Source organism: Ranitomeya variabilis, chromosome 3, assembly GCF_051348905.1.
Source record: "Ranitomeya variabilis isolate aRanVar5 chromosome 3, aRanVar5.hap1, whole genome shotgun sequence".
Lineage (NCBI taxonomy): Eukaryota > Metazoa > Chordata > Amphibia > Anura > Dendrobatidae > Ranitomeya > Ranitomeya variabilis.
In genome coordinates, this window is record NC_135234.1 from 217,850,734 (window position 1) to 217,877,718 (window position 26,985).

General features: G+C 41.0%; 2 protein-coding genes across 4 annotated transcripts in view; one reads left to right on the top strand and one right to left on the bottom strand.

The window, feature by feature from the left end:
- The window catches only part of LOC143818086 (sushi, von Willebrand factor type A, EGF and pentraxin domain-containing protein 1-like), an 86,099-nt gene extending 80,929 nt beyond the window's left edge, over positions 1-5,170 (top strand). Inside the window, exons 12-14 of the mRNA XM_077299512.1 lie at positions 1,319-1,507; positions 2,301-2,397; positions 4,666-5,170. Of these exons, the coding sequence (XP_077155627.1) occupies positions 1,319-1,507; positions 2,301-2,397; positions 4,666-4,750 (371 nt within the window). The 3' untranslated portion in view covers positions 4,751-5,170. The remainder of the gene's footprint in view (positions 1-1,318; positions 1,508-2,300; positions 2,398-4,665) is intronic.
- Positions 5,171-12,109: 6,939 nt separating this feature from the next.
- TMDD1 (transmembrane and death domain 1) overlaps positions 12,110-26,985 on the bottom strand; it is a 47,805-nt gene continuing 32,929 nt past the window's right edge. For 2 of the 3 annotated variants that reach the window (XM_077299514.1, XM_077299515.1), the window contains 2 exons: positions 21,112-21,264; positions 12,110-12,342 (listed from right to left, as the gene is read on the bottom strand). In XM_077299514.1, the coding sequence (XP_077155629.1) occupies positions 12,125-12,342; positions 21,112-21,264 (371 nt within the window). In that variant the 3' untranslated portion in view covers positions 12,110-12,124. The remainder of the gene's footprint in view (positions 12,343-21,111; positions 21,265-26,985) is intronic. The other variant, XM_077299516.1, reaches the window with a different exon arrangement.

Here is a 26,985-nt window from a genome sequence, read left to right on the forward strand (position 1 = left end):
TTTATACAGACAGTTAAAGATCATCCATTATTTTATTTTTCATAAATCGACAGTAAATAATAAACTCTGTGGTATATCCTATTAGATAAATCTGCTACTTTCACCTCCTGAATTATTGTTTCACTTTCAAAATGTTCAATGTAGCTGTAAAATGTGTCTACAATGAGTATAGAATTTCCATTACTGAAATAAGAGATGACAGTTGGTGCTCATAAAGTTCTATGGAGAACTGTAACTGTCATTTCAGGAGAACATGTAGTAGAATGGCATGTATTTATCTGCCTCCAGCTCCTCCCTTCTCCTCCCCTCTACATAGAATGTTAAAAGCACCAACTCTTATCTCCTATTTCAATAATTGGAGAATCTGTTTTCAATGAATACAGATTTTTCCCATGAATTGGGAGTGAATGATCAGTCCAGGAGGAGAAAGAAGCACATTTCCCGATAAGATAAAGTACAAAGTTTCTTATTCTCATATGTGCCATTGATTTATGAAATGAAAATTAAAATGACGGTTAGTCTCTAAGAGAATAGATACGAAGTCAGAAAATCACAAAGAGAAGAACTTGCTTCTGTCAGGTCCACAATTGCCTTTATGCAAAAAATATTGGACCACCCTGAAACCTTGTGCTTGGCAGTCTCTGTCTGCCCCAAAGAATTTGACTGGACAGTCAGTGTGCATGTGTGACCACAGCCCTATTCGAAATCTTCCTCACTATGGTCAGGGACTGAGAAGGAACAATGGACATGGGACTTGCATTGTAATAATCCACTGGTGTCCCAAAAGTGAGACATCCAGCAATCATACATATATCACCGTTAGTATGGACAGGTGATACATATTCTTAGTGGGAAGAACATATGATGTGTGCAGAAATGATTTGTGATTGAACTTCTGTTGTTCATGATCTCATTGTTAAATGTATTGTCTGATGCAAAAAAATTATCACCGGTCACAGAAGAGGTGACATCTTGTTGAATGGTGGGAGTCCCCATTAGAAAAGAGCGGCAGAGCGCATGATTGACCGCCGCTTCATTCATTCCCTTTGCTACTGACTTGGGTGCTCCATAGAAGATCAATGGAATGGAGGTCGGGAATCCGTCCTGCCGATTCATATTGTAATGCAGATAAAAGTATCCAATTTGGGGACTACAAATTCCCTTTTCTGCCAATCGGTGCTCATCGTCATCAGTCAGCCACCCACTGATCACCAAGTTATCCCCCATCTAATGGATAAGTGATTACTTTTTATTTCACTGGACAACCTCCTTAATGTACAATAATAAATAAAATAATTCTTTTTTTCCTGCCAAATAGGAAGCTGCCCCGATCCACCTGTTCCGAAATCTGCACAGATTATTCAGATGCCTGATACCCAATATTATCCAGTTTCCACAATTATAGTCTACAGTTGCCTCCCTGGATACAAATATGATCCATTTTTATCACCAATCATTCAGTGTCTGGAAGGGTTCACATGGTCAAACCTCAATGAATTCTGCAAAAGTAAGTGCAGCTTGGAATTAGTTTTAGCGATCTGCAAATACTGCCACATGCTCAAGAAATACAGAAAAAATACTGATATTAAGGGGCTGAGGTACAGTAAAAACATAAATCAGAGTGATGCCTATTATTAACATCCGTCTGCACAGATAAACTAAAGGAGAGTAAAAAAAGCTAAAAAAGATCATGACAGTAGTTAGAGACCTACAGACCTCACAATGTTGCAGCACAACAGATCTCATACTGTAAGGCTACTTTCACACTAGTCCGTTGGCCCGACGTACCGACGGACAGTGTGCTAATTAATCACAACGTGGGCAGCGGATGCAGTATTACGACGCATCCGCTGCCCAGTGTGATGAGCGGGGAGGAGGGGGCGGAGTTTCGGCCGCACATGCGCGGTCGAAAATGGCGGACTCGACGAACAAAAAAAGTTACATGTAACTTTTTTTGTGCCGACGGTCCACCAAAACACTACGCGTCCGTCGCACGACGGATGCGACGTGTGGCCATATGTCACAATGGGTCGCTAATGTAAGTCTATGGATTTTAAAATCTGCAACATATACATTTCTGTTGCACAAAATTCACTCCGGAATTTCACTTCTTTCATTGTAGAGCAGAAATCCACAACAAATCAGCCAAATCAAAATATTACACACAGATTTTGCTGTGTATTTGCCATGGATTTCAAAAGAAATCACCATACTGATTTGCAGAAGAATATTCAACTCCTATTGTGTCAGTAATAGATTAACTAAACTAAGTCATAATAACTAAACTGCTCTTCTTATAGAAGTCATCTGTGGAGAACCTGAGAGGATCAGAAATGGAAATATGGTAATAACAGGAACAGATTTTGGATCAATAGCTGTTTACAGCTGCAGTAAGGGGTGAGTGACCAAGAATATCGAATTACACATCCACAATGTCTAGAATTAGATCAGATATTAATTATCGTGGCTATATGTGCAGAACCTGAAACTCCAGATTCCGAGGAACTGCCCTGTAGAACGGTCACTGAACTTCACATTCAATGATCTGCAAGACGAATGTTAGTATCTAGAAATAACTTCTGTGTGTTATTCACTGTGGGATAGTGAGGAAGCTAATCCAGTAATAACATATGCAGTATTAAGAGAAATAATATTTGTCATTCTTGGAATTTCTGAACATAAATGAAATTTCTACTCTAACCACTAATAAAATTCAGAATGTAAAAGACGAGTTAACTTGTACACTATAAACATAACGCTGTGATTTGGTTTTGTTCCTTTTAAAGCGGATATGTCACCTCACCAGTAGAGATTAGTGAATCTATTCTAAAAGAATCAACCAATTTCACTATGAATGTTCACCAAAATTTGGATTTTAAGAAATTTTTTTTTGGGGATTCAATTTGCATGAATTCACAAAAATGATGACCAGACGGCCGCCACTTTGCTGGCTTGTGAGGCCTGGAAAGGGTTTAAAAAGTAATAAACGACACACGTAAAACACTGAAATCGCAACACCAAGAAGGAAAATTTGTGAATTATAAAAATCACAGATAGGATAGACATGTTAATCATATGCAAATGATGAAACAAATGGAAATAACATTTTCAAAACATCTCGATTTCAATATCAAGTAGGAGCGCCACATGCAGAAGTCCCCACTATTAATGAAGTTACTAATGGGTGTATGAGAAATGTTCTACCACATTGAAGGCAAATAATCATCACCACACAGGTAGCTCACAGTAGCACCAGTGTCCAATATGTGGCCTGGCATTTTTGTATTGAAAAATGGCTCCTGGAACACTTTGAAGTTTCATTGTGAAGTCCTCTTCATGGTGTTACCCATATGGTATACAGTCAAATCAAAAAACAAAAGCAAGACTCGTTGCTGAGGTGGACAGACTTCCATTCCAGCCTCCATTGTCATCTTGCTCTACACCATGATAGCCATTGAGAGCAGTGGAAGTTGTAGCTGGATGTCTGGCTCGTAGTCTAATGTCATGCAAATGCCTTCTGATAGTTTGTGTAGACAATGTTTGATACCTTAGTCTTCGTATGTGATGTCTTATTTCACTTCCGGTACAGAATGCATTTCCACAGCTCATTCTCATTCATTGAATTCAATTAGTCAATTTGCCAGTGCCATGTGAAAGTCTTCATTATGGAACTTCATAGTGGTCCTATTCTCGAGATTAGGGTGTGAGATTCTATAATGTACGGTACCTGGACCCTCTTGTCTTTATTCCACATATACTAACAGCTCAGTGTTACATTGATTTGGTTGTGGAACCAGAGGTACATCCATCTCTCCAAAGTGTTCCAAGAGCCTTTTTTAACAGGACAATGCCAGGCAGCAAGTTGCTGGTGCTACTGTTATCAGTCAGGGTGGTCTAAACATGTCTACCATGGCCTGCAGCATCTTTTGTAATTGAATTCAAAAGTTCACTAAGCATGGCAGAACGTTCCTCAGATAATAATTAATAACCTCAATAATAGCATACTAAAACATGTAAGTGCGACTAGTTCTGTTTGTGGTGTTCTTACTTGATACTGAATAAAAAATCAAGAGGTTTTGAAAAATTGGTTTCCATTTCTTCATCATTTGCATGTCATTAACTTGTCTTTTGATCCTGTGATTTTCATAATTTTTTGACTTTTCCTTCTTAGTGTTGCAATTTCAATGGTAAGTAATATATTATGTTCAATATTCCTTGGCCCTTTTTATCGTCTTCAGAGACCGAAGATGACTAGGAGCCATGCTGTCACATGGAGTGGGACACACATCTTTGATAGACTTCAGTGCCACAGTTGAGAAGTCCCCATGGTGTTATGTGATAGCTTAGGTCCTAGTCAAAGGTCATGCCAGAAGACCAGGATTTAGAAGAAGGCTGAAGATGATTAAACAGAGGACAATGTGGCTAGCAGTGATGGCAGGACAGCTATGAGGAAGGCCGAGGAGAAGCCAGTATAATAGTCCATTTTTTTAAAGCCTTTTCTGGGTGACTTGATGCAAATTGTATCTTTTCTCCCAAGAGATTCTGTAGGAATTGAATTTTGTGACATTTGCTCAACTATCATCAATAAATTTAAAGATAAAAACTGCAGAAATTAGTAAATAGTTCTTCCTAAGATTATGTAATCTATTATTTGGTTATTTACAGGTACAAATTGATTGGGAATTCACTGAGAAAATGTACAGCAGACAGTGTATGGGGCGGCAATCCCCCTGAGTGCCAAGCTATTTGAATACCTTGCTCGAAGATAACATTTTGTTGTGTTTTGCATGCTTTTTTTTAGCTTTTTTCTTTCATAACCTGAGTTTGTATGAATTAACAGATGTGATTACTCTGTCATTAATTCATATTTACCTTTTATTATTTAGCAAATTTGTTTTTGCATTCTATACTATTAACACAGTAGGAACAATCTTCTAAGAAATAGTAGGTTGGTTTTCATAGATATTAATCTTAACATGCTTAGAAGTAGTAATAATAATAAAATGTTTCAATATTACATATAGGTGATTGAGTAATATAGCCCAAATGTTCTTAATATTTTAATGATACAGAAGTAGGAATACATCTTTTAAATGTACAATGTTTACTTTGTATTGATTTTTGTACTGTGCTTTTATATAATCTTAAATGTTAAATAAATTTAAATGTCAAGAAACAAAAACTTATGTTTTCCTGTTTGTGGAATACTAGAAAGGTAATGTTTCTTTTTTTAGCTACACTTTTTACTGTTGTGGGACAATACTTCATTCATTTTTTATTGCATATTTAAAAGCAATATACGGTAGATGTTTTCTAGTTACATTCATCCAGATCAACCTTTCTTAACCCAATTTTATCTATAACTAAGCCAATATATAAGTATACAGTTATGTGACAGGAGCTGTGCAGTCATCATCATTATCTGTGATAAGAGCTTTTGTCTTCCCTCTGTGATATAGTCCATGCAACTTCATCATACTAGAAATATTATTTATTTTACCAGTTCTCTTATTCTAATCTTCACTACTGCAACTCACAAATAAAGTTTCCTTCTCTTCAATCTACCTGAATGCAGGGTCTCGACCCTGTGCCTTTAGAAGTAAAAAAACAGTTCTGCAGACAGGGCGTTATCCAATTTGTTATCATAAATGACCAACCTATATTGGTTGTGCTGAGTGCATAAAAACTAAGTCCGCCTGAATAGAAACAGTAACTACAACCATTGGATCCTTTCTAAATTCCTAAAAATTGGCACTGCTGTATGGTAGTGTATAAAGCCCCAAGTTAGGGAGAGTACAAGATAGTTTTGGACTAGTAGACACAACACATTTCAGATGTATAATATATACCTTCTGAGGGAGCCGATCCAGCTCTGAAACATGATGTTTACTCAATGCAATAAGTAAGTTGGTTTAATTTCACTTGGATTGGATTGTGGAAGTGATCACTGTGCACGTGACACTACTAGTAGAAGACAAACTTGCAGCTTCCATAACTTGGGAATAATCTACACTACTGGACAGCAGTGTCAATCTTGTGGCTTGTTTGTGTCCATCACTGATCCACCCTGTGCAAGTCATGGCATTGGCTACCCATCCAATTCGAAATACAAAACAAACATCACTTTCATCCACAAAAAGTTCTCCACAATTCATCACTTCTGTGTACCACCCACATGCTAATGATCTAAGACTAATTATTCTCTACAATTCAAACCTTCTAATTCTGCCTCATGCTCCACCAGTTCTCTGTAAAGCATTACCCAGCGACATTGCGGGGCATTGCAGAGGGAGGGAGCTCCCATCGGCACAACGAGATGCAATTGCATTATGCCGATGGTCTCCATGATGACCCTGAGCCTGTGGCCAGGGACGGTGGCCTGTCAGCTTATGCTCAGAGCATGAGTTGACACTCCTCCTGCATGCTGCTGTAATGCTCTGCAATGCAGAAGCATTGCATGCAGAGTATTAGATCAGTGATCTGTCTGTTTGAAGTTGATGTCTCATCCTGGGACAATGTAAAAAAGTTTATAAACATTGTAAAAATATATTTTTTTTTTCAAAATCCCACAATAAAGAACAAATATAAAAAGAAAAATTATTAGTACAATAAATACATTTATTTATGTAAAATAAAAGTACACATACTTGGTATCTTTGCGTCCGAAACTACCTGACCTATAAAACAGTCCCACTAGTTAACCCCTTCAATGAACACCATTAGAAAAATAAATAAAAAACAAGGCAAAAAACTCTGCTTTATTATAATACCACCGATCAAAAATAATTTTTATTGTGTAAAACCACCAAACATAGAAAAGCTATATAAATGTTGTCTCTCTGTAATCATACTGACTGGAAGAATAAAGCCGCCTTATAAATTTTACCACACACGGGACAGCATAATTGCTGGTTTTTGTTCATTCTGCCGCCTAAAAATCAGAATAGAAAGCATCAAAAAATGTCATGTGCCCAAAAATGTTCCCAATAAAAAGGTCAACTCATCCCGCAAAAAACAAGCCCTCACATGACGATGTCAGCTGAAATAAGGAAAAATTATAGCTATCAAAATATGGCGATGCAAAAAATAGTTTTTGCAATAAAAAGCTTCTTTTAGTGTGTGACAGCAGCCAAGTATAAAAAAACGCTATCAATCTGGTATCACTGTAATCTCACCAACCCGAAGAATAAAAGTCATTTAATTGCTTATACCGAATGATGTAAAAAGCAAATAAAAACAATTCTTCACCTGCTGCTGATTTTTTCATTCTGCCTCCCAAAGATCGAAGTAAGGCTCAGCTAACACTTATCCTGCACTCTGCAAAGAGGACTTACACCTGGATGCCATGTAAATCTCTGAAATACATGATTCAGACGAAACCCCCAGTGGAAGATTCCCTATAATGAGACAGATGGAGGCACTATGGACACCATGTGGCTGCCTATGATCTGGTGGTACCCGTCTTTTTAGAATTACATAAAAGCACGGTCGACCACAGTTTTGTGCACTTCTGAAAAGAAGGACATCGCTGAACAGAGGCCAGACGGAGTCCAGAGTAACTCTGCTGCTGCATTATAGTGATCGGATCCCTTGGGGGTCTCATCTGAATCACATCACTCAGAAACTTAGATATAAATCCTGATGTAAATGCTTAGCGTAGAGCACCGGATAAATGTGATCTCAAATGCTATGTAAAATGTTCACAATAAAAGCTTCAACTCAATCCATGAAAAAGCAAGTCCTCGCTCAGCTCTGTCATCTGTAATGGAAATATAGCGGACTTCCATGGCTCTGAAACAGCAAAATGGCTCCTTGCCCCCCAAATGAAATTCAATAAATTCTGCACTCCCAAATTCAAATGCCCCCTCAATTCTGAGCACCACAGTATGCCTAAACCACATTTAGTGTGCAGAAACTGCACATGTTTGGCATTTCTATAGCAATGAGAGCCCATTAAACTTACAGGAGCATGTCTACTGAAGCATGAGCTGGGCACTACCACGTACTGGTGACTACAACGAATCCCAGCAGACGTTTCCTGTGACCGGTAGGCTAGGTTCACATTGCATTGGTGCAGTCCGTTCAACGCATACATTAAACGGACTGCTCCAATGCTAGTGCCTTTTAAAGATCGCGTTATGCGATCGCGATAGCGCAGGTGCTCCACCTACGCTATTGGTGACAGACCTGGAAACGCTGCAGCCCGCGTCCGAGGGTCTGTCACAGAATGATGGCACATCGCTAACGCATGCCGATTATGACATGCGTTAGCGATGTGCTACATAGTGGCAGTCAATGGGTGCGCTAACACATCTGTTACATAGCGTTAATGCTGCTGTGTAACGGATGCCGTCAGCACATTGCCATTGACGCAATGTGAACCCGGCCTAATTGAATATTGCTTTGAAAATGAGCATATCATAGTCACTGCTGCTCAATTTCACCCCAATCTGAAAATCTTGTATCTAGTTAGTTGGCAAGTCCAGATCCAGAAAATTATCTCCGTTGGTTAGATCATCAAACAAGTGACAGAAATATGACCAAAATAATTGTCCATATTTATAGATATAGAATTAAAACTTGAAGGCCAACCTGCACCCTCTACAAACTAGTTATTGTGAGAACAGTTACAGTACAATCTCCATAATAAGGACCCTATTATGATTTGCAACCTTTTCTGATTGTTGCAGCATTTCTTCTTCAGCCTGTTTAAATATATTAGGTGGTTTATAGCAAATTTCAATAAGTACCATATATGTGATTCATCTTTGATTTATGCCTCTTATTAATTATAAACTGCAGAACGTTCATCCAACCAAATCCGTTCACTTGCACGCTCAATCTAGTCATCAGACATAGAAGGGCGTCTGGCTCATTCTTCATGGCTGACACATGTGCAACCCTCTTTGGCCTCCACTATCCATTCATGCCACAAATCACTTTCTCCGTCGTGTGCAAATATGGCAGCCATTATCTTGCACCACAGTCACAAATGAACTGTAAAATATCTTTAAACCTGAACAGCAGTGACTGGAGAGGTAGCAACCTCATATAGAAAGTGGTCCGATTTAATGAGAGGCACTGCTTTATACATTGCTATCATGAACAGGCTTGGCACTAGCCACTCGGTTTCTAGCTCTTCCATTCATCTCCTTCTCTTTTACAGGTCAGGTTATATGTACCCCTGAGTTCAAGCTTTGGTGAACCAATGGGTTCCCAGCAGCTGGTTATACAGATCAAGGCTGAGTGGCAGAGGATATTGATTCTTAACAGTATTTTTTTTAAGTTCCCAATAGTCAATACATGGTCTGAGACCACTATAATTTTATTAACAGAAAAAAAACAGTGCCTACTTGTGAGGTGGACGATCTGATGAACTGTTTTGCAGACTATCTGCTATATAATCTCTCATGGCCTGACATTCTGGACCAGAAAAATTATGTATTTTACCCTTGGGGGCACAGAAATTGTTGGTATAATATCAATGGGACAGTTATAATCTATGTGGGGGAAATTTTTTCATATTCGAACACAGAAAATACATTAGCAAAATTTTGAAATATTGCAGGTATACTACTGGGTATCACGAACATTTATTTTGACACTGGGCTCCAGCGTACAATATCACCCTGGTGCCAGTAAATAACCGGGTTAAGTTTATGTAACCAAGGCATGCTCAAAACAACAACCACTGTCAGGTTTTCCAGAACAGAAAACAAGATATACTTCACAACACCCTGGGTGAGAGGTGTATTATCACTGCCAGTGATTTTCATAGGAAAACTTAATTTTAATAAGGGTAAATCTAACTTTTCTGTGGAACAGAAATCAATGATGGCCTCAAGCCACATAGATTGTTCAAGACAAGATAAATAAGCAAGGGGCAATGATTTTGCAGAATTGTGTGAAATAACTGTGCACATAGGTGAGTATCCCTGGTATCAATACTGGCATTTTTATGACAGCAGTTGCCTTAGCAAGGCATATATCTGACCTCCTCCAGACTGTCCACACTTGCTACCATGATTCACTTTTTGTCACTTGGCCCATAATGGGAGTTAGTCATGCCAATCTGCATGGTCTTCTCATTGACCTTAATAGGTAAACAAATCTTACTTGAAGTCAGCAGTGCATTACTGTCTGCTTTTGTGCAAACATCTATCAAGATAAACTGCCAGAGATGTGGCTTAATTTAGGGAGTCTGATAGTCCAGTATGAAACTGATGGTGAAGAACTTGGTCATTCTACTGTAAGTGGCCTAGTGCCAAAACTCTTCACAGTACTCTTCACGGGTACACTTTCTGCAAAACTATTCAGTCTGGGTCATCATATAGGATGCCTAAGGTTTCAAAACCAAGTCGAATAAGGAGAGTTCTGTGTTGTCCAGGGGTAGGAAAAAAGCCCAAGCCTGGGGGACACCCTGCAACAGGGAAATGAGGAATCCTACACGCTAGCTATCAGGAACCGACGAATGTGGGTGGAGACTGAAATATATGAGACAGGTTTCCTTAAAGGAAAAAAATGTTTAAGGGTCACCAGAATTTTTTTCTGGCAGAGTAACCTCGGATTCAGAAAAGTTAGGTGCTGCAGAGGCTTACGCCTGAGTGGTTTCATGATACTGAAACTGCTCTGCAAGATCCTGGAGCAAATGGACCAGGTTTTGCATCTGATTCACCAATGTTTGTAGGGGATCCATATATGGGTCACATATAGTAACAGGGGCACTGTTTGTACTCATCTGGCATCTCTAAAAATGGCTACCATAAGCAGGCTTGGAGCTAAACACTGTATTTACCATATCTCAGGGGTTATCCCGGCCTTCACCCTTTAACCTTTGCACATAGATCTGGTCTTGGCTGGTGACAAGGGGTTGGTTGCTATTTGGCGGTGCAAGTTGGCAGTAGTGGTCAAGTTGCCAGGTCAAAACCATGATGTAAGACAAGGTACAAAAGTGTTAGGTCAAACAATGGACAGAAAATGAACTGAGGTGAGAAACACATAAATCTACAAGAAATCAGGAGCTGACAATCATGGTGCATGAACCAGGCAAGCAGAATTTTGGCAGTTTCCAGATGGTAGCTAGGAGCTTTTGTAGGGCGTGATGCTGTCTCATTGGCCAAGGTAGGCATCTGATTACTCCAGCGGACAGCACACACACCCATACTGCCAAGTGGGACGGCACTACAGATCCCAGCCAGTTAGCCAGTGGCTGGACAGAGCTTGCGCCACCTTGAGCTTCTGGTCCCGACAGTGACAGGTACAGATGTGACAGGAGCAGGTCCAGGAAAGATGTGACAAAGGAGTGTGGAAATTTTTGACTCCTATAAAATACTGAATAAAGCTATGCCCATGGTATCGCAGCCTTTGGCTGGATTACAGAATTTTCTTGGCAATTTTCAATGTGTTTTTATCAGCTTAATAGTAAACTATAGTTAAATTAATCTATTCCCAACAAGGCAGTTTACAAGTTTTGCAGTTCTGCCTTTTCCTACAAACATTCCCAAAGCTATAACTTTTTTTTCCGTCAACATAACCGAATCAGGGCTTGAGTGGTAGTTTGGAATAACACTATTCATTTTACCATTCATGGACTGTGTGCTAAAGGAGCTAACAGCAGAAGGAGGTGCTCAGCTACGCTAAACTGCTGTCAAAAGCGGGTGCTGGCTGTGTAACACAGCCAGTGTCTGACAGGAATGATGATGAAACCTGAAACCTGACATAGGAACTATTATTATGTCCAATGTCAGCAAGTGTTCTAAAATCTGTAATAAAATATCTATACACCGTGTCTGTCTTTTCATGCCGGAGCCAGAAACAAGTATGGTAAGCTGCCCATTGCACTGGCTGCATGAGGGATTCTCTGATCCAGCTCTAGGACAAATTTGATGTCACAATGGATATGCTGGCTGGCTGGGAACAATCCCATCAAAATGTGTGGGATCAATTGTATGAATAGCTTTAGATATGATAATGAGCCCTTACTACTCTCTCTGCTCTGTACACGAGTAAAAGGGGGAACATCACAGGAGTCTTCGCAGAAGCCACTCAGCAGGTCCTTAAACCTGCCATTGGATCCCTGTTTGAGTTGATGGATTACCTTACAACAGAATCATGGATATTACAATTATTTAATTTTAATACGCATATAATTTTCAGTATTGTCAATTAATTTCATGACAAAAATAATCAGAAAAGTCAGACCGCCAAGAAGAGGTGCAGCTAAGAAGCCAAATATCACTCCATAAACCATAGGCCAGCACCACTCGTTCAGATGACGACCATACGGAGGAACCTTCCGTCTTTGAACTATTAGGTCCCAATCTTCATCCTTTATACTGTTTACTGAAAATATAAAATAAAAGTGAATTGAAATGACTGGATTATAGATGAGAGAGGTTTTTTAAAATTGTAGAAATTAAATAATTCATCAGAAATTAACATATTGAATTCTTCTACCAGTAACTAGTGATTTTATACTTATGTTATTAAAATATAAGTATATAATGGTTCAGCTGAAAATTGGAAGCAGTCACATTAGTTTTTATCTCCAGACGTACAGTACCTTATATGACTTTGCTCTGTTTAAAGGAAATCCCTTTATATTATCTGTATGATCGTTTAGCATAGCTTATCTATTTGTGACAATTGCATCCACCAGAGTAGGACAATCCCTCTCATCTAGAACTGGTAGATCTGCAGCAGATAAAACTTTTAAAATCTAAACTGAAGTAACTAGCAAAGTAAGTGACACATCGCTGCAATCAGGGTCTCTACATCGAGCTGCTATCAGAAGGGGTAACAAAAACTAGGTAACAGACTCCTTTTAAGAGGAAATTTCTTGCTTCTGAGGAGTTAGGTGTGATGTTCCCCATAAAAGGTTCTTAACATGTGGGAGGCATCAACATAAAAACACAGCAGTCTTGGCAGAATCAGGGTATGTGCACACGTCAGGATTTCTTGCAGAAAATTCCTGAAGAAAAACTGGACATTTTCTGCAAGAAATCCGCATGGTTTTTTTTGCTTTTTTTTCGCGTTTTTTACGCTTTTTTGTGCGTGTTTTTCGCGTTTTTTTCCCCAATGCATTAAATAGCGGGAAAAAACGCATCATGTGCACAAAAATTGCGGAATGCATTCTAATTGATGGGATGCATATGTATGCGTTTTATCACGTTTTTATAGCGAAAAACGCAAAAAAAATGCAACGTGTGCACACAGCCTATATGTCACATAACACTTTTGTTGAGTAGGTATGTTTAATCATTACAAATTTTCGTAAACTACTGAATAACAATCCTTGACTTCCAAAGTAATATGGATGAATGTTTAACACAGTGGAAATTACACTACTGGCGAAGAAAGGAGGAAAGAAGGAATTAAGGGCTCATTTACACTGGCATACCAACAGCTGTAAAAGACCACTGATGGGTTGGTTTAGACAGGCCACCACGCTTATGATGCACCCAAAATGATCAGTGACAGATGTTTTTCCTGCACGTAGGCTGTTTACTCTGGTCATGTGCAGCCAAGAACATTTAGGCTGTGTGCACACATTGCGTTTTTTTTTGCTATAAAAACGCTATAAAAACGCATAAAAAACGCATACATTATGCATCCCATCATTTAGAATGCATTCCGCAATTTTTGTGCACATGATGCGTTTTTTTTTCTGCAAAGAAACGCATCGCGGTAAAAAACGCAGCATGTTCATTAATTTTGCGGATTTTTTGCGTTTTTCCCGCTATTTAATGCATTGGGAAGCTCCGGAAAAAAATGCATCAAAAACGCGAAAAAAACGCATGCGGATTTCTTGCAGAAAATGTCCGGTTTTGCTCAGGAAATTTCTGCAGGAAATCTTGAACGTGTGCACATAACCTTAGCTTGCCAAAAGATCATTTCATCTGGTGAACAAAAGTTTTTGCTAATTTGTCAGGGGATCGGCAGCCGGTTTATAATGCACGTTAATCAGGACGTATACTTGTTCCCGAAACTCACTTTAACCCAAAGTTATAATGTGACATTTCGGTAATCCTTCATCATATATTTATATTAGAGAAATAAACAACATAATTCAGTATATATCCCACTATAACGTCAGCATTTCCAATAAGACTAATGTCTTACTATTTCAGTGTGGAACAGAAAGAGGAGAATGTGGGTCTTTCTTTTTCCTTGTTTTCTCTTTCCATCTCGTTTTCTTTTCTTTCTAGCACTCACTTTCTCTTCTTCAGTTCGGGGACACACACACTCATAAAACTTTAGTCTCATAGTAAGGGTAAGCTCACACAGGGTGTTTTTGCTGCTTTTTTCTGCTAATTTTCAGCTGCTTTTTACAGCACCAGCAAAGCCTATGAGATTTCAGAAATCTCATGCACACACATTGGTTTTTTGTGTCATCAGTATTTTGTGCTTTGCTGCGTTTTTTGGACATAGGGCATGTTACTTCTTTCAGCGTCTTTCCAGCGTTTTTCACTCATTGACTTGAATGGATGGTGAAAAAACGCTGCAAATACGGAGGTTGACTTTTCTTGCAGCGTATTTGCTGCAGAAAAGTCAAGGAGAGCCGGATGTGACATCACACTCGGCTCTGCTACCTCTAGATGGCAGGCTGCATGATGCGTCCATGCAGCCTGTCATCCAGCAGAGCAGACCCGAACCCCATGCACTTGAATGGGGGCCCAACATTACAGTGTTTGACACGCTGTCATATGCATGACAGTGTGGCAAACACCGCTTCTGATCGGTGGGGAAATCCTCCCTGCCGGTCAGAGAGCCACGGTTCCCACGCTGTCAGAAGACAGCAGGAGCGCTCAGCTGTGATCAGAGGTATAAACTTCACCTCCGATCACTGGTGTCAGCTGATGGGACTACTGATCCCATCATCCGACACCTACAGCCGCTAATTACAGTGACAGCAGGATCAGCGGATGGGAGTTTTTATCTGCTACTCCTGCGCTATAAATAAATAAATAAAAAAAAACGGGTGGGTTCCCCCCTATCCTTGATAACCAGCCAGACAAAACTCACAGCTGGGGGCTGCAACCCCCAGCTATCAGCTTCAGCAAGGCTGGTTATCAAGAATAGAGGGGTCCTCACGCTTTTTTTAAAATTATTTAAATAAATAATTTTTAAAAATGGTGTGGGGTCCCCCCCATTTTTGACAGCCAGCCTTACTAAAGCTCACAGCTGGGGGCTGGTATTCTCAGGCTGGTAAGGGGACATTGATACAGGCCCCCCCAGCCTAAAAACAGCAGCCCGCAGCTGCCCAGAAAAGACACATCTATTAGATACACCAATTCTGGCTCTTTGCCCGACTCTTCCCACTTGCCCTGTAGCTGTGGTAAGCAGGGTAATGAGGGGTTAATGTCACCTTCCTATTGTAAGGTGTCAATAAGACACCTATCCATTACTAACCCTATAGTAGTTAAAGGGTTAAATAAACACACACACACACACACACACAGTAAGAAAAAAGTATTTTAGTGAAATAAAACACCACACAGTTTTGCCATCTTTATTAGTCTGCCATTCCAAACAAAGCCATCAATCTCCTGAAATAAAAATAATAAACCAAAACAAATACTCCCTGGTCTGACGCAGTCCAATATAATGAGTGTCCCACACAGTAAGTAATCCATAACTGGGGGGAGATAAAACTTACCACCGGGAGCGCTGCTAATGCGACCGCTCCCGGCTGTAAGCTACTGGGGAATGAGGAGATGCTTCCGGCGCTTGCTTCAGTGACCGGGGGTGACGTCACTGAGCATGCGCTCCCTCACAGCCTGACCTGAGGTAACCTCTGGACCGTGGGGAAATGCCAGTGAAGAGGATACCACAGGTAATCTATCTATCTATCAATCTATCTATCTATTCATTCTCTTTATTCTATCAATCTATCTATTCCTTCTATCTATTCTATCTATTCATTCTGTCTATTCTATCAATCTATCTATTCTATCAATCTATCTATTCATTCTATATATTCATTCTATCTGTCTATTCATTCTATCTATCTACAGGAAGTTGTTTTTTTTCTCTGTGAACATTCAACTTTATTGGCATGCACAACGAGAAAAAAAACACATGAAAAAAACGCACCAAAAACATGACAAAACGCACCTAAACTTGCGTTTTTGGCACAGCTTCTTTCCTGCCAAGAAGATCATGTTTGGCTGCAGAAAAAAAGCAACAAAAACGCTCTGTGTGAACGTACCCTAAATATTGAAGTTATATAGTAAATGTTCGATGAAGGTCACGTTAAATGACTGAAACGTCGTCTTATGTTATATCCTTGGCTTCTGTAACAATAAACTCATCTAATTCATAAGTGATAATTGAGTGCTAAGTAGAGATGACCTGATCAGGCAAAATTTGAATTTGCCTGTTCATGCAGATTTTCCTAGGAAATTAGATTTGAGGGAAAGTTATTCTCCATAAATTTAATGTCCCTTATTACACTGTTGGTTCTTTCCAGACCCCAGAGCATAATAAATGTGATATCTAAAAAATACTTATACTCACCTCATCGCTCACCTCTCCTGACCCTCCACTCCTCTGAAAGAAAGAGATCTTTATACTCACCTCAGCACTCACCTTTCTGGCCTCTCCACTCCTCACTGTCACCCGTCTGGTCCTCATCATATCTTCAGATCACCGCTGCTCTGGTTGAATTCCCAGCAAGCGGTCGAAGGGTAATGGTATCATGAGTCATGCCGTGCACCATAGCCTTGATAGTGCAAGCGCAAACCCTGCCGGGCCTCTTCAGTCCTGGAAATCTGGGCCCAGCATGAGAAGCCCACACAAACGGCGGCGATCTGAAGATGCAATGAGGACCAGACGGGTGATGCTGGGAGTGGAGGGGCCAGAAAGGTGAGTGTTGAGGCGAGTATGAGGATCTTTTTCTTTTATTTTACATTTTGATGGACTTTAAGGCCATGTTCACACGTTGCGGTTTTTACCTTGGAACCGCAGCGATTTTGCCGCTGCGGGTCCGCTGCAGTTTCCATTGCGTTTACATTTACATGTAAACCTATGGAAACCGCAAACCGCTGTGCACATGCTGCAGAAAAAACCACGCAGAAACGCAGCGGTTTATATTCCGCAGCATGTCACTTCTTTCTGCGGAACTGCAGCGGTTCTGCACCCATAGACCTCCATTGTGAGGGTCAAACCCGCAGTAAAACCCGCAGATGAAAAAATATCTGCGTGTTGTCTGCGGTTTTGGGTGTAGAAACCGCTGCAGCAGGAAGTGCGGGGAAGCGGGAGGAAGTGCATGGGCGGAAGTGCGTGGGCGGAGTGTGACCGTCAGCATGGAGGCATGTATGTGTGTGTGTGTGTATGTATGTGAAGTCTGTGTGTGTGCGTCTGTCTGTCTGTGTGTATGTGTGTGTCCCCATGCGACGATAGTGCCACCCAATTGTGCTAAGTCGCCGTATGGGACTACTACTCCCATCCGATATTAGGATGGGAGAGTTGTCCCTGTGTCCGGCGACTTAGCACAATTGTCAGTAAAACACAAACACATACACATACAATACACATCCAATAAACGTAACATACATGACAGACATTACATACAACATATAACATAGAGTATATACTCACCATACAGCACACTGGTACGCGAAGCCCTCGGGCCCCTAGGGAAAAAGTCCCAAAAAAATAAACCAAATCCATACTCCCTGTCCGCAGAATCCAATACCGAGTGTCCCACGCCGATCGCTTGCTCTCCGGCGATACACTGCCAGGAGCGTCTTATTGACGCCTCTCCATTATTAACCGGGCTTAATGCCACCTTACAATAGCAAGGTGGCATTAACCCCTTATTACCCCGTATCCTACAGCTACACGGGAGTGGGAAGAGAGGGGCTAAGTGCCGGAATAGGCACATCTTTTAGATGCACCTTTTCTGGGGCGGCTGCGGGCTTCTATTTGTAGCCGGGGGGGGGGAAAATATCCATGGCCCCTTTCCTAGGCTATGAATATAAGCCCACAGCTGTTTGCGTAGCCTTTCTGGCCTAAAAATATAGGGGGACCCCAACACTTTTTTGGGGGGGCTCTCCCTATATTTGAGAGCCAGAAAGGCTACGCAGACAGCTGTGGGATTAATATTCATGGCCTGGGAACAGCCAGGGGTATTTTAACCCCTTCCCAGGCCAAAAATATTGGCCCACAGCTGTCTGCCTAGCCTTTCTGGCCTAAAAATATAGGGGGACCCTACGCAATTTTTTTTTTTGGGCCCCCGTGTAGTTTAGAGCCATAAAGGCTACGCAGACATCTGTGGGCTAATATTCCTAGCCTGGGAACAGCCATGGGTATTTTAACCCCTTCCCAGGCCACAAATATTGGCTCACAGCTGTCTGCTTAACCTTTCTGGCCTAAAGATACAGGGGCATCCTATGTCATTTTTTTTTTTGGGGTCCCTCTATATATTTATTTAACCTTTTAATAGGATTAATAATGGATAGATGTCTTATTGATGCCTCCCCATTATTAACCAGGCTTAATGCCACCTTACAATAGCAAGGTGGCATTAACCCCTCATTACCCCATATCCCACCGCTACACGGGAGTGGGAAGAGAGGGGTTAAGTGCCGGAATTGGCGCATCTCATTTTGATGTTTTCACAGGGTTGGACAAGGAAATGACATCATGGTTTGTTTTTTTTTCCCCACTGCAGTTCAAGCTTTATTTGTGTCAAAAACACAGACAATCTGCAGGGAAAAAGGCATCAAAAACCGCACTAAAAACCGCATCAAAAAACGCACCAAAAACGCACCAAAACGCACCAAAAACCGCACCTGCGTTTTCTGCCAAGATCTGCGGTTTTTAGTGCAGAAAAATCCGCAGGAAAATCTGCAACGTGTGCACATAGCCTTATTGTTCAGAAAAATGGTTGCATTGAAAAACAAAAAGAATCTGCATTTTGACCAATGCAGATTTTTGTAAAATTTGAGTAGATATCAATTACACTCGAAATTATTTGCTTATCTCTAGTGCCAAGTTCTTTTTATTATATGGAAAAGTTAGAAGGACAACCTGTCTAAATTGAAGATTCGGCCGCGTCACCTATACTGATTGGTAGCATTGAATAGCGCTACATGCTTGAATGCCAAATAGCAGTGGAATGAATCAGGCTGAAAAGCTCACTGACTTTCGACATGGACTTATCAAAGGATGGAACATCGCCAACACTTTATTATAAGTTTGATCTTCTAGAACTGCTTGGGTCAACTGACAGTACGGTTATAATAGAGGAAAATATGCATGACAAACAGCAGTGTCGTAAGGTGATACGTTGTGCAATTTCACAGAACAGGTATGTTGAGTGTTACAACATGTAGCATATAAAATAATCTTTCCATAGTTTGCAAATATGCTGTTAAGGTGCAGACAACTTCTTGGAGAAACTTTAGTATAATGACTACTCATCTAAAGATTCATTTATTGGTAGTTTTAGTCTACGAAAAGTGCCGTACGGTCATGAGATCACAATATGTAATGCCGTAAGTCAGCAGGAACTGTCTGGAGACCACTAGCAGTGAAACTTATTTTTTGAATTGATAAACCAGGCAGCAGAATGCAGGCTTGGTAGATGCCAGTTCTATGATCATTTTATAAAATCCTGTTTTACATCTAGATTATTAAAAAAAACAGGAGACAAATGCATTGATACTAGTAATGGAGGAAGAAGTATAAGTATCATGCAAAGAAAAGCAACATATAAATGTAGATTAGACAGTAACCTGGTTACACATCATATCAAGTGGACAACCTATGGCAAGACTGAGTGACTATACAGTATATAAAACTGGGGATATATGTCGACTTTGGCTGCGACAACTGTCATGTGACCAAAGTTCGCAAGGTGTCGCTGATACATTGAAGCGCCATACATTTGAATGGGGTCGCATTGTGACCATTCGGGTACTGCGAAAAGTCAGACGTGGTTGGACTTCATGCAACTTCATTGTCACGGCTGCAGTGCTCTCAGAGTTACAATGTTACCCCATTCAATTATGATGTGCTGCGACATAGCAGCAGGTGTGGCAGTCAAATTCGCAGTGCAGCCCCAAACTAATGCTTGAATATATGGATCAATTAATTTTATAAAACAGATCAATACTGCAAGATCATAATACATTCAGGTAAGGAACATCAGTAATGAACTCAAACATGTAAAGTCAGAATTAAATAAGTTGTGCAGGACTGAACCATTGTTGACCTATCTGTAAGATATCTCATCAGTATGAGACTGGTGGGGTCCGATATCCATAGGATAGCTCATCACTATGAGGCTGGTGGGGTCCGATATCCATAGGATAGCTCATCAGTATGAGGCTGGTGGGGTCCGATATCCATAGGATAGCTCATCAGTATGAGGCTGGTCGGGTCCGATATCCATAGGATAGCTCATCAGTATGAGGCTGGTCGGGTCCGATATCCAGAGGATAGCTCATCAGTATGAGGCTGGTGGGGTCCGATATCCATAGGATAGCTCATCAGTATGAGGCTGGTGGGGTCCGAGATATGTACGGGGATGCTATGTTTTCATTATACTCTGAAAATATTATTCTATGCTTACTTCATGAATAGATCAGTCCCACACAATCCCTTTAAATCAGAAAGTATTTAAGCAGTCATGAAGTGCGAGAAAAGATGCGGGTTCAGCGTGTGATCCCACATCAATGGCAGGGACAGTACTTTTGATATACATGTACGTCAAAGGTAGTGAAGGGGTTGGTTACATTTTATTGCTCTCTTTTGAATAGGAGGTCAAAGGTGGTAGACACAGGGGACTTCTTCAGCTGTCAGGAGAACCCAGTGGCACTCCTCAATTCCATCGCCTGAATTGACTGGCCAATTATGTGCAGCAGTCACTACCGAATGAGGCATCTCAGGGGTTAAACTGCCATGATAACAGCTATTTGCCGCCATGGATGTACACTTCAGTCAGCATCACTACTGCTTGGAGAGGAATAAGTTCCTGAGCCTGCTCCCTACATGCGCACTTGACACCTGCCATACATATATGGCGGATGTTGGCAAGGGGTTAAATAAGGATTGCTAAGATTTCTGACTATTTAGAAGCTTAGTACAGCCTTGTGTGCTTACAATCTCTCACTTGCCGCACATTTTCTCCTTCTTGAAATTGATCATTTTCAGAAATAATTAAAGATGATTTTGACTCATGTGCAATTTTGGTCAGTTCATTTGCGCTCTTCTTCATTTGCATAGATTTGTCCTGGTTTAAATTTTTGGCAAGCTCTGTTAAAAAAAAAACAGAAATGGAAATTTGAACGTATATCGATTGAAAACAACATCATACTCACACTCTCCAAACCTTCTTAGAGGATATGGAAAAATATGAAAAAATATACCGTACCCAAAAACCTCCAGTACACAGATGGAACCGATTGTACTGTAACCCTTGGCATGAATAGTAAAAATAGATGTAAGAGAAATTGGCTATTTCTTGATATATGCAGTAATAATATGACATCTTGCTTACCTGCCTCCCATAGCAAACATCCTACTTTTGTCACTATAACCATTGCACTGGTCCCTGAAAGCCATGTGTCAGTCCTTGTAAGGGGTGACGGCTCAATTACAATTTACAACCATGCAGATTTGCCTTTAGTGTTAGACTGAGTTGGCACGGGTCCACCTGTAACGTTGCCTCTGGGAGCCACTGTACAGCTACATATAAATATTGCATTACCTTCTTCCACAAATTTGTCTATGCTTCTATGTAATAATAAACTTAAAGGGAACCAGTCACCCCCAAAATCGATGATGAGGTAAGCCCACCATCATCAGGGGCTTATCTACAGCATTCTGTAATGCTGTAGATAAGCCCCCGATGTTACCTGAAAGATGAGAAAAAGAGGTTATAATATACTCACCCAGGGGCGGTCCTGGTGCGGTCCGGTCCGATGGGTGTCACAGGTCCGGTCTGGGCCTCCCATCTTCATTCCATGATGTCCTCTTCTGGTCTTCACGCCGTCGCTCCGGAGCAGGCGTACTTTGTCTGTCCTGTTGAGGGCAGAGCAAAGTATTGCAGTGCGCAGGCGCCGGGCCTCTCTGACCTTTCCGGCACCTGCGCACTGCAGTACTTTGCTCTGCCCTCAACAGGGCAGACAAAGTACGCCTGCGCCGGAGCCGTGGCATGAAGACCAGAAGAGGACATCATGGAATGAAGATGAGAGGCCCGGACCGGACCTGCGACGCCCATCGGAGCAGGACCGCCCCTGGGTGAGTATAATCTAAAGTCCTTTTCTGCTCTTTCAGGTAACATCGGGGGCCTATCTACAGCATTACAGAAAGCTGTAGATAAGCCCCTGATGACGGTGAGCTTAACTCACCATCGATTTTGGGGGTGACAGGTTCCCTTTAATACTTTGTTGAATGGTGAGAAGCTGCTTTTGTCTGGGACTCAGATGTATTGTGCCAACTACTGCTCATGTTAGAAGGGAAAGTTGCTTACTCGTGCACAGGGGCCCACCGCAGAATTCACCTGTTGCCCCGTGGGCCAGTCCGAGCTTGAATGCCTTTCACTTTAATCATTGCCTAAGCAATAGGGGATCTAAACGGAATCTCTCAGTTTTTGACACATAATCTAAAAGCAGCATAATGTAGAGACAATGACCTTGATTTCAGCAGTGTGTCATTTACTGGGCTGCTTATTGTAGCTTTGATAAAATCACTATTTTATCAGCAGGAGATTCTTACGAAAGGACTAGAGATGAGGGAATCCGACAAGATCAAATCATTTGAATTTTACAGGGAAATTTGATTTTCAAAGCAGCCGCAGTAAAAAGATTTGCCGAGGACCATACAGGGAAAAGCAAGCAGGATAGATAGGAGGCCGGAGAGGTGAGCAATTAGGCGAGTATTAGTTTGTTTTTTTCTAAATCTTACGTTTATTATGCTCTGGGGTCTTTCTAGACATCAAAGCATAATAACGGATATTTAAATTGCAGAGAATAAATTCTCTACAAAACGAGTCTCCTGGTAAAATCCATGCGATTTAGTAAATTTGAATCTCATCAAATAGTTTCATCTCTAGTGCCATTGCAAGAAGGTTTACGATGTCTCATAGAACACTGCAACTAAGAGCATGGATCAGGTACCAGGACACGAGCCACTATATGAGATGAGCCAGACAGACACGCAGAAGGCATCAGTCCTGCAGAAGGACATGTGTCTGCTCCTTTGCGCAGGTAATAACAATAGGAACATTGCTAGACCTGACTTCCAGTGTGTTATATGCATGTGGCATGGTCCTATAGTGGGACCCGATCACAGAGCAGCACTATGCAACTTGATTGGCATTTGCCACAGAATATCAGAATGGGCACGTCTACCATTGGTGCACAGCTTTTTCACTGCAGATTCCCACTAAGCACATGTGACAAATGTGAAAAATTCTGGAGATGCCGTGGTAAAAGCAATAAGCTACTTTCAACATAACTCAGCATAACCGTTAGGTGGTGGGTCAGTGATGGTTTGGGATGCATATCATTGGAGGGTACTTTGGTATTTGGGCTGATTTAGAATCCAGCCTTATTTTGGTTGATGATTTTAGCTTCCATTGACTGTTGATACATCATATTTTTTTCTCACTGACTTACACAACTTCTATTGGTAAAGATTTTCAACTTTAATTTTCTTACTTGTCATGAAACAGTGAGCGATTTAAGCGTTCTCCTAAAGGGAACCTTTCTTGTGAAAAACGCTATTAACCTGCAGATGTGGGGTTAATCTGCAGGTTAATAGCGTTCTGTACCTGCCACCGCTGGCGCTTAGAGCCAGGCTGCGGGGAGGAAATTAACTTTATTCCACCCGGCAGTGTTCAAGTTTCAATCACGGGGGTGGTGCCAGTGCGGCTTCAGTCACTAGTCTGTGTATAGAGAGCGGCAGCTGGAACTGCGCCCCCGGCACTGACTGACAGTCAACCATAATGCAGAGTCAGTGTCAGTCAGTGCCAGAGGTGCAGTAAGAGCCACCGCTCTCTATACACAGAGCGGTAACTGAACCTATGCTGGCGCCACACCCATGACTGTAACACAAACACTACCGGGAACAATGCGACGCGTGGTGGTCTATGTGCCAGCACCAGGCAGGTTTAGAACACTATAGTCCTGCAGAATAACCCCATATCTGCAGGTTAATAGCGCTTTCTCATGTGACAGGTTCTCTTTAACTTTTTTTGTTTCAATAATTCTTTCTAAGGGGAAATTTTTACGTAAACAGGGATTAAAAGGGGAAGGGTAGTCGAAAACCTAACAATATAATACAATAAATATGATGTAAAGTACAAAAAGGTAAAATGTAGGAGATGAATACAAAATATCATACTTTGTTTAAAATATAGAAATATCTTGAAAACGATATAAGGAAAAAAGGGAAAATGAACAGAAAAAAGGGCAAAGGACGGAAAAACAAGGGCTATAAAGGGAAAGGGAGGAATGATCAAAACATATGGAAGATAGTGGAGAGGGAAAGGTATAGAAAAACAAGGAAAGAGAGGAAGGGATGGGAAAGGAGTAAGGAAAAAGAAAAGAATGGGAATATAGGGAAAAGAAGGGACACAAGGGAAGGAGGAAAGAAATATGTCATCTGAGAATAATTTACACAGAAAAGAAAATTACTAATAGTATATAATTCAAACCATATATTTATATGGCTAAACTGGTTAACTTGACGAATTAATATTTTTAAGAGACTCCACAATGTAAGAGTAGGAAGAATTCCAAATAGACCATTAAGCTTCGCATTTTAAGAAGGAGTTCAAACATATTATGTTCTGAAACCCTCTCCACTACATCATTTATAGTAGGAATTCCGATAGCTTTCCATTTACCCCTTATGAGCAGTTTAACCACTGCAAAGATATGTAAACAGATTAATTTAGTCTCTTTAGGAAGAGAATCAGTCTCTAGGGAAAAAAAGAGAAAGCTGTGGAGACATATGTACAGTTGAAACTAGAAGTTTACATACACTACATAAAAAGACACATATGCATGTTTTTCTCAATATCTGACATGAAGTCAGAATAAACCTTTCCTGTTTTAGGTCAATTGGGATTACCATAAGTATTAATATTTGCCAAATGCCAGAATAATGAGAGAGAGAGAGAGAATATTTTAAGGCACTTTTATTACTTACTGCAAAGTCAAAAGTTTACATACATTAAATTAGTATTTGGTACCATTGCCCTTAAATTGAATTACTTGAGTCAAACGTTTGGGATATCTTTCCACAAGCTTCTCAGAATAGTTGGTTGGAATACGGGCTGTTGTGAATTAGACTTTTTTGGCTCCCTCTTGTGGTCACTAGTGATATGACTCTGGGATTGTCTTTCCTCAGTTTGGCACCCACCTGGGTCGTTAGTCCAGGGGTGTTGCTATATAAACTTCTTGGATTCTCAGTCCAGTGCCTGGCATCGTTGTAATCAGTTCCTTTCTGTTTGCTCCTGTCTGCTGGTCCTGGATCTTGCAAAATTAAGCTAAGTCTTGCTTCCTTGTTTTTTGGTTATTTGCATTGCTATTATTTTTTGTCCAGCTTGTACTAAATGTGATTCCTGATTCTGCTGGAAGCTCTAGGGGGCTGGTGTTCTCCCCCCGGGCCGTTAGACGGTTCGGGGGTTCTTGAATATCCAGCGTGGAAATTTTGATAGGGTTTTTGCTGACCGTATAAGTCATCTTACTATATTCTGCTATTAGTCAGAGGGCCTCTCTTTGCTAAATATCTAGTTCATTCTTACGTTTGTCTTTTCTCCTTACCCCACCGTTATTATTTGTTGGGGGCTTGTATCCAACTTTTGGGGTCTTTTCTCTGGAGGCAAGAAAGGTCTATCTTTTCCCTTCTAGGGTTAGTTAGTTCTCCGGCTGGCGCGAGACGTCTAGAACCAACGTAGGCACATTCCCCGGCTGCTGCTATTTGTGGTGCTAGGATTAGATATATGGTCAGCCCAGTTACCACTGCCCTATGAGCTGGTTATTTGTGTTTGCAGACTTGGTATGTACTTTTGAGACCCTCTGCCATTGGGGTCATACCAGTATGCCAGGCCAAGGTTGAATGTTTAATGCATTGCAGAAGTGGGATTACAAGAAAGGAAAGTCTGAGTTTTTTTTTTTTTCCTCTTTCCTCTCTTTTTTCCTCCCCTTTACCTCTGAGTGGCTTGTGCTTGCTGCAGACATGAATGTCCAGACTTTGATTACAAGTGTGGATCAGCTTGCTGCTCGTGTGCAGGGTATACAAGATTTTGTTACCAGTAGTCCAATGTCTGAACCTAAAATACCTATTCCTGAGCTGTTCTCTGGAGACCGATTTAAGTTTAGGAATTTCAGGAATAATTGTAAATTGTTTCTATCTCTGAGACCCCGTTCATCTGGAGATTCAGCTCAGCAAGTAAAAATTGTTATCTCTTTCTTACGGGGCGACCCTCAGGATTGGGCCTTCTCGCTAGCGCCAGGAGATCCGGCATTGGCAAATGTTGATGCATTTTTTCTGGCGCTCGGATTGCTTTACGAGGAACCCAATCTTGAAATTCAGGCAGAAAAAGCCTTGTTGGCTATTTCTCAGGGGCAGGATGAAGCTGAAGTGTATTGCCAAAAATTTCGGAAATGGTCCGTGCTTACTCAGTGGAATGAGTGTGCTCTGGCCGCAAATTTCAGAAATGGCCTTTCTGAAGCCATTAAGAATGTGATGGTGGGTTTCTCCATTCCTACAGGTCTGAATGATTCCATGGCGCTGGCTATTCAAATTGACCGGCGTTTGCGGGAGCGCAAAGCCGCGAATCCTCTGGTGGTGTTGTCTGAACAAACACCTGATTTAATGCAATGTGGTAGAATTCAGACTAGAAATGAACGGAAAAATCATAGACGTCAGAATGGGTTGTGTTTTTACTGTGGTGATTCTACACATGTTATATCAGCATGCTCTAAACGCCTAACTAGGGTTGTTAGTCCTGTCGCCATTGGT